Genomic DNA, 18,408 nt, shown 5'->3' with positions numbered 1-18,408 from the left:
CTGCAAAGTGGCCACGATGGTAAGAATGTCCTCTTGGTCGGGTTGTTCTGAGGACAGAGTGAGAAAATGTCTGAGGAAGCCCTCAGCACGAAGCCCTCAGTGTCTGTTGCCTAGCCCGAATTGACTCCTTCTCTTTAGAATAATGGAATTATTCAAGGGCCAGACAAACATCGGGCAAATAACTTCAAATTCCCAAATACCTCGTTCCTCCCTCCACGGGGGCATCTGAAAGTTGTCTACATGATGACCTACTATTTTTTGTGTTACTAAGCATGTGGAACGAGCAATGAGACCTACCCAGGGGGGAATATGCTCTTCTTTCAAAATCACAGCCCTCACCCGGGCGGAGAACTGGCCACTTCTCCCATCCACTTTCCTTCTCTCTCCCCCCGCCCCCCTTCCCCAAGTCCAAACAGTGTTTGCTCCCAAGCTGCAGGGTTTCAATTTACAGTTAACTTCCCAGCAGTTTCAGTTTCAATCTGGTACTTTTCTCCCTTGGCTTCCGGCACCATTTCTATTGTTATTAAGTGTTCTCTTCGTTTCACTTCCCTGGAACTTCCCACGCTCTCCGAGTCTGAAAAGTGTCCTTTCCCGAACTCTTTCCGGAGTTTGTTTACGAAAGTCTCTAATTGCCCGTTTATGATAGGGACGAAGCTCCAGGCCTCTCCGTCCCCAACTTTCCCGCTAGGAGAACCTTTCTCCGCTCGCGACTCCTAGACCCCGCCGCGCCTGCAGCTGACCCGTTGGTCAAGAAAGTAGTGTAGGGGCCGGGCCGGGTCCCCACCCCGCCGATCGGCGCCGCCGCGGGTCGCCAGCGGGTCCCGGCAGGTCGCGCGGCGCGGCGCGGCGCGGGGTTCCCCGCGGGCCCGGCCCGGACGCCCGCTCCTTCCCGGCGCGGTGGCCCGCGGGGCGGGGACAGGGGCGGGCCCGGCGTCAAGTTTCGCTACGTCACCGGGAAGTCCCCATCTGATCGGAGCGCGGGCAGCGGCGGGCGCCCACACCTCCGACTTTCCTGGTGGTGCACAGTGTGGAGTCTCCAGCTCCGGCCCGTCCGCCCCGCGCGCAGCCCGAGTCCTGCAGACCCAAGTGCCAGGGTTGGAGGACTGAGTTCCCGGATTCTGCAGCACAGTTCCCGGCGGCTGCTTCCAGAGATGCCTGGAAGGAGGGCTCGTAAGAGCGCTCAGCAGAGCCCGACGCGGGCCCCGGCAGGTAGGGAGCACCTGGGGCTCGCGGAGATCCTGGGCGAGGCGGGGGCCGGGGTCGAGGTCTTGGTCGGGCCAGGGTCAGCCCGTCTGCTCAGGGTCTCAGAGTCGGGCCCGGTCTGCTCCCTTGCACGTGCTTTAGGGACGCCTCCAGGAAGTTCTTCGGGGGTTTAACCCCGGACCGCGGAGAAGGCGGGGGAGGGAGCCGGGTTTGGGATCGGGATGCAGCTGCGTTTGAGCGGATGCCAAAAGCCGCCTTCCATCCCCACTTGCCCTGTCCCGGGGCCACGGGGAGAAAAAGCGCAAGTACGGGCTACAGCCACGCGGAGAAAGTAATTGTCACGGCAGGTGGGGCCGGGGCCGAGAGAGGCTCCGGGAGCCACGGCCTCCCGGCGCTTCCTGAGACAGGCCCGCTTCCTCCGGAGTCCAGGCTCTGGTGAGTGCCCAGCTCTGCTCCCTCTGTTTCACCAACAAAAGCGGTAATGACGCTTGGTACGATCACAGCTTTTCCACAAAGGACTGTTGGAGGGTTACGGAGGCCCCGCAAGGAACACCGAGGTCAGAAGCCTAGACAGTCTTGCTTCTTTGTTAAAAGTATAACATTTTAACAATCCCTAATTAGTTACAGAATTGGGATAGGAGGAGAACAGGAGTTTGTCCGCAATGTTTTTTAATCCATCCATTCCAACGCCCTTCCCCATCACATGTAGCCCCATCGAATAACTTCAGGTCGGTAGCAAAGAAGGCAAGTTAAGACCGTGGGCTGGAAATCTGTGTGGTTCATACTGCTGTTACATCAGACGGTATTAGGCCCCTTTTAAACTTAGTGTAATTTTATAGAGCCCATGGGGCGTGCAAAGGAAGTGGTGCATTGCCAATGTGACCATGGCGAAATTGGCACCGGGCTGCTCACTCTAGCTCTTGTTTGGGAGGGAAAAAGCTTTGTCTACCTTTCGTGAAGTTCGAGAGTTCTGGCTGTGTTGCGAAAAACCGCATAACCCTCACGATCCAACTTAGTCCCCATTAATAAGGGACAGCAAAAATGTCCCTCTTAAACTTGATTAGATAGTAAGACCTGTAAAAAAAATTGAGATATAAGTGACATATAACACTGTATTAGTTTTTGGTGTATGACATAATGATTTGGTATATGTGTATATTGTGACATGATTACCATAATAAGTTAACATCCATCACCACACATGGTTACATTTATAGATGTAACAAAAAAGATTAAGGAAGCAACTAGGTGCTATTTTCTTTTCTTTTCTTTTTTTTTTTTTTGATGAGAGGGATAATTTTTTCTCTTACAATTCAGGGCTTCTAAAATGGTAGCCTGAATGATAATTGTTTTTTTAGGATTGTATGTTAATATATCCCACTCACTGAAAAGAACTTGTTAGGGATTATGAATTTTTTTTTTTTCTTTTAGGAATTACAAAAATTTAACCCAGCTCTTGTAAAAAGAGAAATTGGTTAAAATGTAGGTTTAAACATCCACTTTAGTATATATTTACAGTTTTAATTTATTTTGAGCCTGAATAGGGTATTTGCAGGGTCTGTTTACAAAATAAATCAGATTTTAATTTGTAGTCATAATGATTTTTAGTGATCATAATCATGATATTGAAGTGTACCAAAAAGAAGCTGAATTGCTCTTTGAAATATACAAGAAAATTGTAATTATGGATCAGTATAGGTTTGGTGTTAACTTCATTTACCTTAAAAGTTTACTTAGAAATTAGATTATAAACATTACTTTTCCCTAATATTCAGTTTATTGCAATACCTTAATCATAAAAAATAGTAAACATGTGAATTAAACATTAGTTTGTTTTGTGCTTCACTCATTTCCATAGAGGCAATGGATTGGTACCGATTGGGAAGAATTTGGTTTAGAGTAAGATGTAAATTTTAAGTTATTTTAGAAAATGTGGACTTAATTTTGGAATAAGATTTTATGAGTCTTTCATGAGAAAATTTCAGAGTTGTTTAAATGAGGATAAGAATACATTTAGATTTACCTATTATGAGGGCATAATCAGAGCTATTGCCATTTACAAAATAAATTGTACTGGAAAATAACATAAAAGAGTTTAGAATTTGACTTTTATTTCCCTAACCAATCTTACATGGGAAAGAAAAGGATGACATCACCTGAGGCTGGCAAAGACTCACTTTCTCTTTGTGGTGTATGACATAAATGTCTGTATTTTGAAAGTAAGATAACATTTGCCTCATCCAGGATGCTTTAAAAAAAAAAAAAAAAGATTGCAAAGTAAATGTCTTTATTCTTGCCTTAACTTTTTTTTGTTGTTTAGAGTCACCACGTGTTCGTTTACATCGTGCGTGCCTGTGTGCATGTGCGTGTGTGTGTGTGTGTGTGTGTGTGTGTGAAGTAGCCTTTCTCACATTCAGAAAACAGGTATACATAAAGTTAAGATAATGCTTCATGGGATAAATACTCAACTCGTCCCTGGGATGGGCGTATTAATTCTTGCTGGTTGCAGTTTGCAGTGTTGTCAGTGTAACTTTGATGTTTTGCTTTCCTCTTCAGATCCTGAAGTTGAATGTGCCATTCAGTTCCGGAGAATTGGAGACAAACTGAATTTCCGGCAGAAACTTCTGAATTTGATATCCAAACTCTTCCGCTCGGGAACCTGACTTTAGAAGCTTTCGAATGAAGAGACTCCTTTCAATCGGAAGATTCCCCAGTAAGTGCAAATTTCATCAATTAGAGGAGAGACTGCCTTGTATTGGAGATGAACAACGTGAAAGAGCTCTCACTTGCTTTCAGATGCCCTCGGAAACGAAGATGGATACATCAAAAATGAATTGTTGTTGGAGGTTTTCCAGAAGTCATCGACTGGGATGTGAGAACATTAAAAAAACACTTTGTTTATTTTAAAACAAGAATGGAAGAGCTTTGAAAATAGGAAATTAATTATTTATACATTTTGGTTTTGCTTAGAGACTTGTTCTAGTATTTTTGCTAAAGGTTGCTGCCCAGTGTATGAGGAGTTGACAAACGATTAGACTATGGGCAGGGGCCAAGAAACAGAACATGTTCAATGTTTGTTTCTACTTTTGGATGACAACTCCAGAACAATGTATTATCTTTGGTTTATATATATTATCTTGTTAAAAGTAAAATTTTTTTCTGAGAACACTGAATGTCATAGTGAATGTTGATTTCATAGGTCACTACAAAATATAAACTAATTTGATAGTTTCTTTTTACTCAAAATGTATGGCTTCTGTTCAGATGAGCTTTTATTAAATGTGATCCTATGGGCCTTAACTGGGAAATTATATGCTTTGAAAAAATTTGAAGTGTTACTTGGTGCCAGTGGAATTCTTGCAGGTTGAATATTAAAAGATTAAGAAGCATGGGGATTTTTGCATAACCGGGAATAATGAAAAATAAGTGACAGACTTTTTTTTTTACTGCTGTAATTATAACTTAGTAAAACAAATATTCTAACATAACTGTTGGTAAGAAAATAAATGTGTTTCTAAAGAAGTTTCTAAAATCTGTAAAATGTCCCTTCTCATACTAGTCAGCGTGCATTGTATAAGAGTGATCTTTTAAGAGAAATTAAGCATGTTTTCATATTTGGGATACATATATATATTTTTAAAGGAACAGATTGCTCATCCAGAATGAAAATCCCATTTATATACATATACATATATCCATCTGAAGATATATATATATATATATATATATATATATATATATATGGCATTAGAGTAATATGTAGTTTTTGAGAAAGGTTTCATGAATTCTATTGTTTTTTTGGCCAGGCTATCAACAAAGTCCCCAGATATATAAAAAAAGAAATAATACTGTCATGATTGAATTTCAGCAGGAATAATCTTATTTATTTTACCTATTTATAATTAAACTATTTTTTGTCTAGTTTGAAACTGTATATTAAAGTTGCATTTTGGGGTTTTGTGACAAGGGTTTCATAACTACTTGAACTCTTACAGTAAGAATGTTTTAATATAGGCTGTAGTCACTTTAGATGAAAAATTACCTCAGCATCTGTTTATCTTCAGTATTACTTAAGCTGTTAGTTTATTTAGTTGCAAAGATTTTTTTTTGGGGGGGGGCGTCTGCCTAGTGGCAAGTATTTTGCCATGTGGATATTTATGGTCTGTAACTGTATTTATACATATATATATATATACATATACATATAAAATTTGATACTTTAGCTGTAAACTATTAAAAATTACCACCATTCTTTTCTGTGTGTTTATTTTTTCATCACGTAAGCTACTGAGTGTTCATTATGAAACCAGAATATTTTAACTGACTTCCATCAGCAGTTACCTTTTGACCAAACCATCTTCGTTCCAGTTCTGTGTGGGAGTGGGGAATGCAGGGCAATTTGACGTGATTTCTGCTGTCAAGGGACTTACACTTTAATTGGGAAAGGAAGTAGTGAAACATAGGAAATTAATGCCAGGCATAGGTCTTGAGTGCTGCTGCATACCTGAGGTTGATGCCCAGAGAGTGATTTATTTAAAGTAGCCTACAGAGAGTCGTGATCTAATTAGTGGTACCGCGAGCAGCAAGTATTGCTTCATCTGAAGCTGGTCATGTGCAGAAGTAGGTGTGGTGCAAGTGGCCTTCCTGTTTGAGTGTGAGAACTCAAAAGATACCCCTAATTTGTAGCCTTGATCTAAGATCCACATCACCACCCCACCCCTGCCCTCTGAGTCTACTGAAGTCCTGGGATGTAAATGGCCTCCCTTAAATGGTGAGAGAGGGGAAGGGGGAGGAAGGTGAACGGGAGATGACAGCTATAGAACTGGAGCAGGAGGGGAGATGGGCTTCATAAAGGGTGGGGTCAATGTGTGATTTGATGTGAGGGTCACTGGAAGAGGAACTTTTGTCCGTGGCCGTGTCCCTAGGCCTGTTTGCATAACCAGAATTGAGCCGCTGGTGTTAATTAGTTTTGCTAAAGTACCCTTGATGCTCTTTTATACTGTATAAGGCATCACACAGGAAGGCTAAGGCACACTTCACAATCTTCAGGTATGAGAATTGTTTTCTTTTCTTTTTTTTTTTTTAATTTTATTTATTTATTTATTTATTTTTGGCTGTGTTGGGTCTTCGTTTCTGTGCAAGGGCTTTCTCTAGTTGCGGCAAGTGGGGGCCACTCTTCATCGCGGTGCGCGGGCCTCTCACTGTTGCGGCCTCTCTCATTGTGGAGCACAGGCTCCGGACGCGCAGGCTCAGTAATTGTGGCTCACGGGCCCAGTTGCTCCGTGGCATGTGGGATCTTCCCAGACCAGGGCTCGAACCCGTGTCCCCTGCATTGGCAGGCGGATTCTCAACCACTGAGCCACCAGGGAAGCCCGAGAATTGTTTTCTGAGAGCTCTATTTTAATGTCAAAAAATTCGCATGATGTCCACATAATTTTATCTATTGACCAACAAATAGCTACTATGAATTAAAAAATACTTTTTGATTTGTACTTATATTTAAAAGAAAATCTCAAAAGTCCGTATATTTGAAAAGCATCTATATATCCATCATCTATCATGTATCTATGAATGAAGCAAGTTCTCTAAAGACGCTGGGACCTGTGATTTGGGGTTTTTAATCCCTTGCAATAACTCTGCCCACATACATACACAACACTGGGCAGGAACAGCATAAATGGTGAGAATCCTGTCAAACTCCTCAAACCTTTGACAGAGAGAAAGATGCCCCAGGAGATAACTGACACCTTGAAAAGAGAATGGTAATGGGGTGTGATGAGATGCAAAGGACACCCCACTTGGGAATGCTGGAGCCAGACTCTCAAGGCAAAACCGTTACTGAGCTGTGTGACCCTGAGTGAGATAGCCTGTCTAAGCCAGAGTTATTCCTCTGAAATCAAGAGACCCAGATCTTCAGAGTTCCTCGTGGTGTGAAACAGATAATGGGGTGACAAAGGGCTCTGAAGAAGGTCTCCCATCACACCCCTAGTCCTACCCGCCCCCCTCATTTCAGACAGTTTAAAGAGAGAACTGAAGGATTTGCTAAAAGAAGTAAAAGAGTGGATGTAAAAAGCCAAAACTCCAGAAAAACCAAAACAAAAAAACAACTGTCATCCAGATTCTTCTCCCCAGCATTGATTCTAAGTCCTGCAGGAAGCTGTGCAGGAACTTCTTGGACTTGTATTTTCTGGGAAATGAGAATCCCCCATGCGCTCTGGCTTCCCTGATAGTGGTGTCACTCTGTCAGGGCTGCTTCTTATATGAGGCTGAACATAGTTGGGGGTCACCTGACAGAACACACCTGGCTGTGTAATCACCTGAGTATGCTTTTTTTTTTTTTTTTAAACATCTTTATTGGAGTATAATTGCTTTACAATGGTGTGTTAGTTTCTGCTCTATAACAAAGTGAATCAGTCATACATATACATATGTTCCCACATCTCGTCCCTCCTGCATCTCCCTCCCTCCCACCCTCCCCATCCCACCCCCCCAGGCGGTCACAAAGCACAGAGCTGATCTCCCTGCACTATGCGGTTGCTTCCCACTAGCTATTTTACGTCTGGTCGTGTATATATGTCCATGCTACTCTCTCACTTTGTCACATCTTACCCTTCCCCCTCCCTGTGTCCTCAAGTCCATTCTCTAGTAGGTCTGTGTCTTTATTCCCATCCTGCCATTAGGTTCTTCGTGACCTTTTTTTTTTTTTTTTTTTATCCCTTAGATTCCATATATATGTGTTAGCATACTGTATTTGTTTTTCTCTTTCTCACTTACTTCACTCTGTATGACAGACTCTAACTCCATCCACCTCACTACAAATAACTCCATTTCGTTTCTTTTTATGGCTGAGTAATATTCCATAGTATATCTGTGCCACATCTTCTTTATCCATTCATCCGATGATGGACATTTAGGTTGCTTCCATGTCCTGGCTATTGTAAGTAGAGCTGCAATGAACATTGTGGTACATGACTCTTTTTGAATTATTCACCTGAGCATTCTTACGTAACAGGTCATGGTTCAAGAGCAAAACCTTTGTCAATCAATCCAGGCACTAACTGGAGCTTCTCTTTTTAAGGGCTTTCAGATATTGCTTTAACAAATTCAGAGTCAGGCGGTCACACCCACCTACTGTCTTCTTCCAAATTGGCTACTTTTTAGAACACCAGAAAAGTCAGAGAATTAATGAGAGTTATAGGTTGGGATTTGGGGTTCCTTTACTTAGAAGTCCGGGTCCCAGATTGCTTTCTGCAGTCCTCTCTACTCTGTGATTACAAACTGCGCAGTGCATGGAGCCTGGGCTTGGGTTTGGGTTGAAAATAGAATAAACAAAATAACCCCTTGATATTTCTAGTGTTTTAGAAAAAGTCTTCTCTCCTTTTTGTCATGCTCTCTCCCTAACGGTCTCTGACGGAGCTTCTGAGATTTGTTCATTTCCAGCTTCACATCTTCACCCAGCTATTGTCAAAACCACAAAGTTCCTCCGCCCACAACTGTCATTGGCTCCTGACTTTCAAATCAGTCAGTTACTTTACCACTTACTCTTGGGGGAACTCTGGATAAATTACTTGATTCCTATTTTCTTATAAAATGGTGTAAAATGTACCTCTTTCAAACCATCTTGAGAATCAAATGAGGTAAGAAAGTGCCTGATGTCTGGCTCAGTCACGCTCTGTGAATGTCCTTAACTTTAGCTTCAAGACGGAGGGTTAGATATTAGCTTCTTTACCAAGCTATGGAAGATCTTGCCCAATTAAGATTATTAGACTAAAATGAAACCTTTTGAAGGAAGGCGGTAGGGCAGTGGTGGAGCCGGAGAGGAAGTGGCAGTTTTTCCCTTGATGGGGCCATCTGCTTTTAATTTGTAACCTCTCAGCGATGGCGGAACATTTATTGTCCCCTCGTACGTATTAGGTTTCATCAATACTATTCAATCTCCGGAAGCCCCTTCACGTACTCATATAAAAATTCCGGTTCTGATTTACACAATATCACCTCAAGAGTTAGTTTGGACTAGATTTGGATAAGGCTCTTTTCAACTGGGGGGTTCTGAAGTGCGGGCTCTCCTCTGAGATGAAACTGAAAATTTGTTCATTTGGAGGACAGAGGTCAAGTCCTGCCTTTAGGGAACTTGAGTGGCGTCCACCCGTAGGGTTTCCACAGGGCTACTCTGAGTCTGTCCTTCTGTGAACAAAACTTCCTCAAGATAAATACCATTTACTGATCACCCATGATGGGCCTGACATTTTAGAAACAGTAGTCTTATTATTTCACTTAGTGCTTACAATCTTTCTATTGGAAAATACGATAATCTTTCCTATTCTATAGTGAAGGGAGCTGCCTCAGCGAATCAGCAATTTCCCCAAAGTTAACTGGCAAATGAGTGGAAGACACAGGATTTGAACTTGTGCCTTTCTGACCTCAAAGGTCTCCTCTCTTGCCAGCAGGATGGGTTAGGGGAGGGTCCTCATTTCAGAGCAAAGCTAGTTGTTTTCCAGCCCAGTGCCTTCAGCCAGGTTTTCCACCCCTGAGTTTTTTGAGGGTTGAAGGTTGATTATTAAACCAGCTGATAAATGAAAAATACCGATAAGTGCCTCACCAGTTGGAATTCCTTTAGCTCAGCACTGCTGCCGATTGCTCCCCAACCTCCAGCGATGCATATGCAACCTCAGGAAGCTGGCTCACATTATTCCAAGAAACCTGGGTGAGCCAGCAGGGAAGGTGATGCCGCATCGCATCCCGGGAGGGATTTTGTGTTGGACAAGTGTGGAATTAATTCTGAAAGATACACTCCCCACTGGCTCGCTTTTTACCAGCTAACGCCCAAACAAGCACCTACTGAGCCAGACCTGCAGGAGCTATTTGTAATGGGAAAGAAAACGATTCAAAGAATCCAGTCAAAACAGCAATTTGTGTGTTTAGTTGGCTGCCTGCAGTATCTGCCCGATTTCAGCAAAGCTAAGCAGTAATTAGGAAGGAAGAAGAAATTGGTGCCGCCATTATTAAAAAACCAAACAATGGAGAACATCGAAATTAACCAGTCTGGGTCCTGGATGATTCATTCGGACTAGTGGTGGAGAGGCAGTGAGCAATGGGTGGTTGTGTGGATTATGAAATCCTCTGGCTTTATGAAGGTTACTTTTTAGTAAGAGATTCCCAGATCCTCTGTCTTCAGGCAGCATACACATTAATCAGTTCATCCGAGAGAAGAGGAGGAAAAACATCCCAACTTGAAAAAAAGAGACTTGCAACACAATACAGCACCTGTAACTAAAGTGAGAAAAAGTCTCCTTTCCTCCTTTTGAAGTTTTTACTGGTGTCACATCAAAAAGGACAGATTTGTGAGAATTAGCAAATCAAGACTAAAACTTTTATTTAATTTTCAAAATAGAAGAATATGAGGAAGTCAGGCTAATACTTCACAGATGACTCCTTGGAGCCCTGAGAAAGTACCAGCCAGGATGATAAATCTGGCTTTTCTTCCAGATTTTAATTAACATAAAGGAGGGAAAAGGGTGGCAATATGCTCTAGGTGTGGCTTACTGGTCAACCACACTTTTCCAAGAATAAGCTGGTGAAATGAAAAAGTGCATATTTCTACCTGTTTGGAAACATATTCCGCTATAATTTTCAACCCAAATCATATTACAGTTACATTGGAATTCTTTTCATAATAAATATTCCTGAAGGCACACAGCTCCTGGCCCCTTTTATCATTGCAACATTTTATTGTTTCATCCCTGAAGACTATGGAAAGTTCTCTGGTCCTGGTGTGCCTGGGACTACCTGATTTTAAATTTACTTTATTTATTTTTATTTTTGGCTGTGTTGGGTCTTCATTGCTGCGCGCAGGCTTTCTCTAGTTGCAGCGAGTGGGGGCTGCTCTTTGTTGCGGTGTGCGGGCTTCTCGTTGCAGTGGCTTCTCTTGTTGCAGAGCATGGGCTCTAGGCGTGCGGGCTCAGTAGTTGTGCCTTGCGGGCTCAGTAGTTGTGGTTCACGGGCTCTAGAGCTCAGGCTCAGTAGTTGTGGCACGTGGGCTTAGTTGCTCCATGGCATGTGGGATCTTCCTGGACCAGGTCTCAAACCCCTGTCCCCTGCATTGGCAGGTGGATTCTTAACCACTGCCCCACCAGGGAAGCCCGGACTACCTGGTTTTAAAATTGAAAGTCTCATGTCCTGGAAATGGCCTCAGTTCTGGGCGAGCCCAGGACAGTTGGTCACCCTTGTGTGGTTGTAGTGTGCTTACACGTGTATCTTTAGTCGATTTAACTCCGAGGCTCTCCATCTAAGTAATCTATATCCCACTTCTTTTTCCCACTTTTGGCTCATTTGTAAGAGAGTGGTAGTCATAACTCCCAGCCCTGTGGAATCAGAAAGTTCATAAGGGGATTAAAAGAGATCCTGAATGCAAAGCTCTCAGCTCAGGGCCTGGCAGTTAGTAAGCTCCCAATAAATGGTTGCTGAAAAAAATACTCTGGGGGATTACAGAGAGTTTACGAAAAGTGAATGTTATCATGGTTTTACTGGAATTATTAAGTACATACTGAGTGAAGAGATGCAGAAAGCAGCCTCCCTGACTTAGGGACTTTACAGTTTAGTTGAGGACACAGATGAGCAAAACCAGATGAAACATTTACAAATGGTCCAGAATTAACAGTTATAAGCTGTGAAGTTGTTCACTAGAGAAAAGAAAAATGTCAGGTAGGGTCAGTTTTGGTTTTTTTTCAGAGCTTGTATTCAAGGTTCTATTCGAGTTCCAGTCACCGCAGTAAAATCAGAAAAAATAAAAGAGTTATAAAGGAAGAAAATTGTCATTTATTTGCAGATAACATGATTGTCACCATAGAAAATACAAGACAATCTAAATGTAAGCTATTAAAATGAATGAGACTAAAGCAGTTGGCTGGATATAGCATTAAAGTGCATAAGTCTATTTTGTACACCAGAAATATACTTCTAACACAATTAAAAAATAGGGATAATTTATAAGGCAAAAAAAGAGTAAAGAAAAGAATCCAGAAAGAATGCAAGATTGTGATGGAGTTTAAAAACTTTTGAAAACTGTTCAAGAAAATCTAATTAAATGATGAATTTAATTTTAATTCTTTTGCAAAGTTTTTATAGATCCACTGCAATTTTAATCATAATGTACATGGAAGAGCAAAGCCCCCAAAGTAGGCAAATTAATATCCCAATGAACTGCTGTTTGGAATAAAAAGTGAGTACTTGAACTACCAAAAAGCAAGACATTATAAATTGATAGTAATTATGTTGGCATATTACTGGTAGAGGTATAGACAAATTGATAGGGTCAGGTATTTTTTATTTCAAATAAAGATGTTGTTTGTTAGATGAGTTTTTTCACTATCAAAATCACCAGAGACTCAAAAATCTTAACAGGAGGTCTACCAAGTTATCACTGGGATGCTTCTCCAAAGGCTACTCTTCCTTGGTTGGTGTCCTCAAACATACTCTATTTTTATCATTTTGTAATCTGTCTTCCATCTCCACTTTTTCATAGGTACTGTTTTCTTAAAGGTCACTAGCAACCCAACTGCCACATCCCAAGGCCTCTTTTTATGCTGCATCATGTCCAACCTCTGAGACTCACCTCCTCCTTCAAACTTATGTAAAGTCCTCTAAACTCGTAGCAAGTTCCTCTTTCCTCTTGGTTTTTAAATGTCAGTTTCCCAAGGTTCTGCTTTCAACATGTTCTCTAAGAGTAATGACCTCACGTGCCCCTTTAAGCTAATTGACTTCCAATTTTCATCTCCATCTGGCTTCTCCTCGTGGGCACTAGCCTGACTCTGTCCTCCGGCTAGATTTCTTGACTTTCTAGGATTTGTTTATAGTTTTCATTAATTTTGGATTCCTTTCCTTCTCATCTTTGCTGCTCAAAGCTCTGTTATCCTTCAAGGCCAATGTCAAAAGTCATTTCCTCAAGAAGTATTTTCAGATTCCCCAGTCAAAAAGGACAGCTATCTTTTATGTTTCCATAGCATATTTTTCTTATCATGACACAACACTGATTTCATTCACATTTATGTTAATTTTGTCTGCTTCTCCAACTTGATTATAAGCTCCTACAGGTGGAACAGAGATCTAATTTATTTTTCAATCCCCTGCATCACTTAGCAAAATGGCATTCATTCACTCATTCATTCATTTATTTATTCATTCATCCATAAAATAATTTTGATCATATGTGCCAAGGACTACATTTGATACTACAGATGTAAAGAACACATGTCTCTCTAGTGGGGAGACCAAGACAAAAACAGAAGATTACAATTAATATTTTAAGTATTGTGCTAAGGGGTGAGCACAAAGTGCTGAGGGAGCTCTGAGACTCACAAAGAGTGTGTGTGTGTGAGTGTGTGTGTGTGTGTGTGTGTGTGTGTGTGTGTGTGTGTGTTGGCAGGAGGTATTGAAATCTTCATGGAATAGAGGTTGCCTGAGATGAGTGTATAAGTTATATATTTCTCTGTAACAAATTACCCCCAAATTTAGTAGCTTTAAACAATACACATTTATTATCTCAGACTACCTGTGGTTAGGAGTCTAGGCACGGAGTAGCTGTATCTTCTGTTTCAGGGTCTCTCACAAAGCTGCAGTCAAGGTGTTGACTACAGCCATGGTCGCATCTGAAGGCTCAAGTGGGGAAGGATTTACTTCCAAGCTCTCTCATATGGTTGTTGGGCTGACGACATCAGTTTCTAACTGGTGGTTGGCTAGAGGCCACCCTCAATGTCTTGCCACATGAGCCTCTCCAGCTTACTTTATCAGAGCAAGTACTGGAGAAGAATGAGAGAGACGGAGAGAGAGAGAACAAGACGGAAGTCACAGTCTTTATAACCTAATCATGGAAGAGACATCCCATCACTTTTGCGATATTAGAAACAAGTTCCTAGGTTCAACCCACACGCAAGGGGACGGGATTACTAGGGCATAAATATCAGGAACTGGGTATTTTTGAGATCCATTTTAAAAGTCTGTCCACTGCCACAATGAATCTTAAAGAACGAGAAGTTAACTAGCTTATTTCTCTCAGAGGAAACAACAAGAATAAATGCATGATGAACTAGAGCCTGTTGAGCCCCATGAGTATTATGATTTGAGATTCTTCTGGTGTATATTTCAAGAATTTCCTGTAAGCCTCTGGTGGATTCTGCCATTACACAGGGTGTGAGGGGAGAGAGGGGGACTGGCTCCTGAGGCTTCTCTCCACCTCTCCCTATACCATTATGCACGCAGGAAGAATGAGCACAAAAGAGGAGGACACTGCATAGCTTCCAAGGGGCTGCAGTGAGAGAGGGGGAGTCCAAGCAACCATCCCCACAACTAGGAAGGTGATGAGGATGGGGCATCGAACGTAAACTTGTTCAAAGACCTGTTGATCCTATCCTGAAAATGGGCCACAGCTGTTGGGTGACTCAGCAGGGTAATTATCAGGAAGTGTCTTTTTTTTTTTTTAAAACGAGCTAGTGAAGGGGAACAAACAGGTAAGTTAACAGAATTGAAAAGGATTTCAGCTTCTTATGTCAGATATGGAAACCGCTTTCATTGTTTAATTAGCTACCCACACAAATAATCTAATGAGCCACACTTCTCTGCTTTTCTCTGCAGGCTGGTAGTGTAGAAGCCAGGGCTCTCTCTGCCATCGATACGTAAATCAAAGCTGGATAGAGGCTCAGATAAGACCCTGTCCCCTAGTTGATTGTCCAGACACCCAGAAACACACGCGGTTTTCCCCTTTGTCATTTATCTCTCCGCAGGCAGGAAAGCTGGGTGTGGGGTGTTGTGGATCTCGTCAGGCACAGGGCCCTGTGGGACTTAAAATTGCCCTGCCGGCAGCTGGGATGACTCAGACCGCGTTCTTCAGTCACACTGCGGGGCCTTCCAGGGTGGGGCTGAGTGTAGCTGAGCACCAGAGACCTCCCCGGTTGCTTTATTTTAAGCAACAGGGTCTTATAAGAGGTTTGATAGGAACTGTACTGTTGGCTGGGGAACGGGGAGGGATTAAATACTGCCTCTAGGTCCCTGTTTTAATAACAGTTTACCCTTTCCCATTGCTTGATGTGTGCCAGCTCCTGCATTAAGCACCTTGTAAGTATAATTTCATTTAATCTTTCCAACAACTCTCAGGGCCAAGTATGATTATCCCCACTTTTTTTTAACAGGAGAGAAATTGAAGGTTAGAAGGTTTGGAAGCCTGCCCGGTCAGAAGAATAGATGCAGAGGTAGAGACAGAACTCAGATCCAACTGAGTCCAAAGCCCGTGTCCTTGGTCTTCATGATGGAGCTGCTCGTGGCCTCTCCCAGTGGGGAATTAGTTCAACAAGCACTGTGAGAAGCCAGATGCTTTGCTGGGCACTGTGGAGAATACAAATGCTAGAACATGTGGTCCCTGTTATCTGGAAGTCACTGGCCTCTGGAAGAACCACCCAGGTACATTGGAAAATGCCCATTTTAGTCTCAGTCTATCCCTCACCTGTGGTGTGACCGTGGCTGATTTATTTAGTCCAGGATTCCTTTTTGTTCAGCTCTAAAATGGAGATTACGGGACGGTTGTGAATCTAGACAAGGGAAAGCTGAGGATGGTGTGTTGAAAAGTAACAGGTGCTCAGAAAAGTGCAGCTGCGTTCATCTTTCACAAGATACCTGGGTTTTAGCTGGCTAGTTCTGAAGCAAAGCGCACGCAGGCCAAACTCAGGTGTCTTGACGCCGCCAGGGCACCTTCCTGTTCTGTACCATCTCACATTCTGTCGCTCCATTGGCAATTCTGTCAGCTGTGCCTTCTGAGGATGACCCTTCTCTGTTCTCCTGCAGTCAGGGCCACCGTCATCCCTCATCTGGATCACTGTCAGGGTCCCCTAAATGGTCCCCCTCTTTGTCCCTCGCTTGTCCCTTTAGACCCAGCTTGAATAGCATCTTATCAGAGAAGCCTTCTGTGAGTGTCCTTTTAAAACCCGTGCCATCATTCGCCAGACCCCAGCCCTGCTTTATCCTTCTTCACCACTTGATATAGATTTGTTGATTTTTTAACACTCCGATACCCACTCTAGAACGGAGGGCCTCTGAGGAGAGGGGCCGTGGCCCTTCTCTGTCTGCCGTATCACCAGGACCTAGGACCTGACAGGCGACAGCCACTACCATACTTTACCCTTTTCAGTTAATTCTCAACATAGTCTGCTTTTTCCTTTTTTTTTTTAAAATTGAAGTATAGTTGATGTACGATAGTATATGTTACAGGTGCACAATATAGTGATTCACAATTTTTAAAGGTTGTACTTCACTTAGAGTTGTAAAATATTGGCTATATTCCCTGTGTAGTGCAATGTATCCTTGCAGTTTATTTTATACATAGTAGTTTGTATCTCTTAATCTTTTACCCCTATGTTGCTCCTCTCCCTCCCCTCTCCCCACTGGTAACCACTAGTTTGTTCTCTATATCTGTGAGTCTGCTTCTTTTTTGTTATAGTCACTGGTTTGGTATACTAGTCTGCTATTCTTAAATTACATTTTTAATCTTAAAAAATTAAGAATACATACATACACACATTACTATATATAAAATAGATAACTAATAAGGCCCTACTGTATAACATAGGGAACTCTACTCAATACTCTGTAATGGCCTATATGGGAAAAGAATCTAAAAAAGAGTGGATATATGTATATGTATAACTGATTCACTTTGCTGCACACCTGAAACTAACACAACATTGTAAATCAACTCTACTCCAATAAAAATTTTAAAAAAATTCAGAATATGCAGAAAGGTATAAAAAAGGGGGAGAAATTTACCTATAATGGCAGTTGCAAAAATAATCACTCAATATGTTGAAAACACTTTTAACGTTTTAATATAATTTTAAGAGTATTTTAATGACAAAATCTTTTCATTAGAGCCCTCATTTCATCCTGTATATTCTGAATTTTGACGCTTTAAAAAACCTGAAGCATAGATGATTTACAATATTGAATTTTGATGCTTGACTTAAAAGTGTTTGAACACGAGAGTGAGCCGAATTTGGGGTCTATGTTTAGCATCCTTAGTAAGTTTAGTGTTGTCAGCCAAGTATTTGAAGTATATTAGACCTAAGAAATACATAATACATCAAGGGCTGCTCCTTGTGTGTCTAATGCCCTGACAACACACCATACCTTATTCGCGTATTGATTTATTCATTAATAAACTACTTACTCAGCACCTACTATGTGCGGTGCATCCAGCTTCCTGTCTCAGAACTTCGCACGGTTGTGGTATTGTCCTTCACATGAGTTTGCATTGTGCAAACTATATCGATAGCCGGGCCATCATGCAGAAGGCATGCTTGTGGTGAAGGAAGATGTCTTGGCTCATGGCCGGTTGGTGACTTTTATGATAAAGCCCACGACCATCACAGAGGCAATGAGTTTGAAGTGGGGAGAACCTTAGGCTCAGAGATAGGAGAACCAGGTTCTTGTCCAAGTGTTGCAATGAACTTGCTGGGAGAACTTGCAAAGTCACTCATTCTCCTGATGCTAGTTCCCCCATGGAGAAAATGTCAGGGGGGAGGGGGAGGGATGGGGGATGAGTAATTCCTTAACCCCTATCAAAGATTCATGATCTTGGCTAACTGTCCTGTGATTTGCCACCTATTCTATGCATTGTATGAAGCAATAAACCAAATCAAATGCCCTCCTACCCAACCAGCCAAACCACCAAAATCCATCTCAGCAACATTTACCATCTCCTGCTCAGATTCCCTGGACTAAGCCCAGTGTCAGAAAACAGCTCTTAGTGCTGTTTTGTGTATGTTTATGCTGATCCTTGGCTGTTTCTGAATGTGAGGAAGATCCTCTGGTCTTTTTCAGAGCCTTCCATCTTCAAAGAAAGGGTGAAAAAAATTGAGGATTCCACCCACCCTAAATAATACTCTCAGCTGCGGCCAAAATACTGATAGTCACCTGTCACTTCCTGATACTCTCAAATGTAAAATGTCTCACAACGATAAGAGCCTTGTCGAATGTTCTGGTCTTGAGGCCTGACCACTTGTATATCATTTCAACTTTTTAATGCTTTAAACATTCTATAAGGTTGACTTTTATCTTGTTCAACCTGCTGTGAAACAGAAGGGAAAAAGCCATCCCGGACTGGCAAATGTTTAATTCTATGTCAAATGTAGTATTCCTAAACCTTGCTAAATTTTGCCTTGTCAT

At 42.1% G+C, this 18,408-nt stretch overlaps 1 protein-coding gene across 1 annotated transcript; it reads left to right on the top strand.

Moving 5' to 3' along the window:
* The first annotated feature begins 982 nt into the window (after nt 1–982).
* PMAIP1 (phorbol-12-myristate-13-acetate-induced protein 1) lies at nt 983–5,441 on the top strand. The gene is made up of 2 exons (XM_057527382.1): nt 983–1,209; nt 3,760–5,441. The coding sequence occupies exons 1-2, from the start codon at nt 1,152–1,154 to the stop codon at nt 3,864–3,866; spliced, it is 165 nt and encodes a 54-aa protein (XP_057383365.1). The 5' UTR covers nt 983–1,151; the 3' UTR covers nt 3,867–5,441.
* The last annotated feature ends 12,967 nt before the right edge of the window (nt 5,442–18,408 follow it).

Source organism: Balaenoptera acutorostrata, chromosome 13, assembly GCF_949987535.1.
Source record: "Balaenoptera acutorostrata chromosome 13, mBalAcu1.1, whole genome shotgun sequence".
In the NCBI taxonomy this organism is placed as follows: domain Eukaryota; kingdom Metazoa; phylum Chordata; class Mammalia; order Artiodactyla; family Balaenopteridae; genus Balaenoptera; species Balaenoptera acutorostrata.
This window is presented reverse-complemented; position numbering and strand designations above follow the sequence as displayed.

Excerpts from the sequence above, each read along its gene's own strand:
- PMAIP1 (XM_057527382.1), top strand. The coding sequence starts at position 1,152 with ATGCCTGGAAGGAGGGCTCGTAAGAGCGCTCAGCAGAGCCCGACGCGG. Across the intron at positions 1,210-3,759 it reads CCCGACGCGGGCCCCGGCAG|ATCCTGAAGTTGAATGTGCC; the intron begins GTAGGGAGCACC and ends TTTCCTCTTCAG.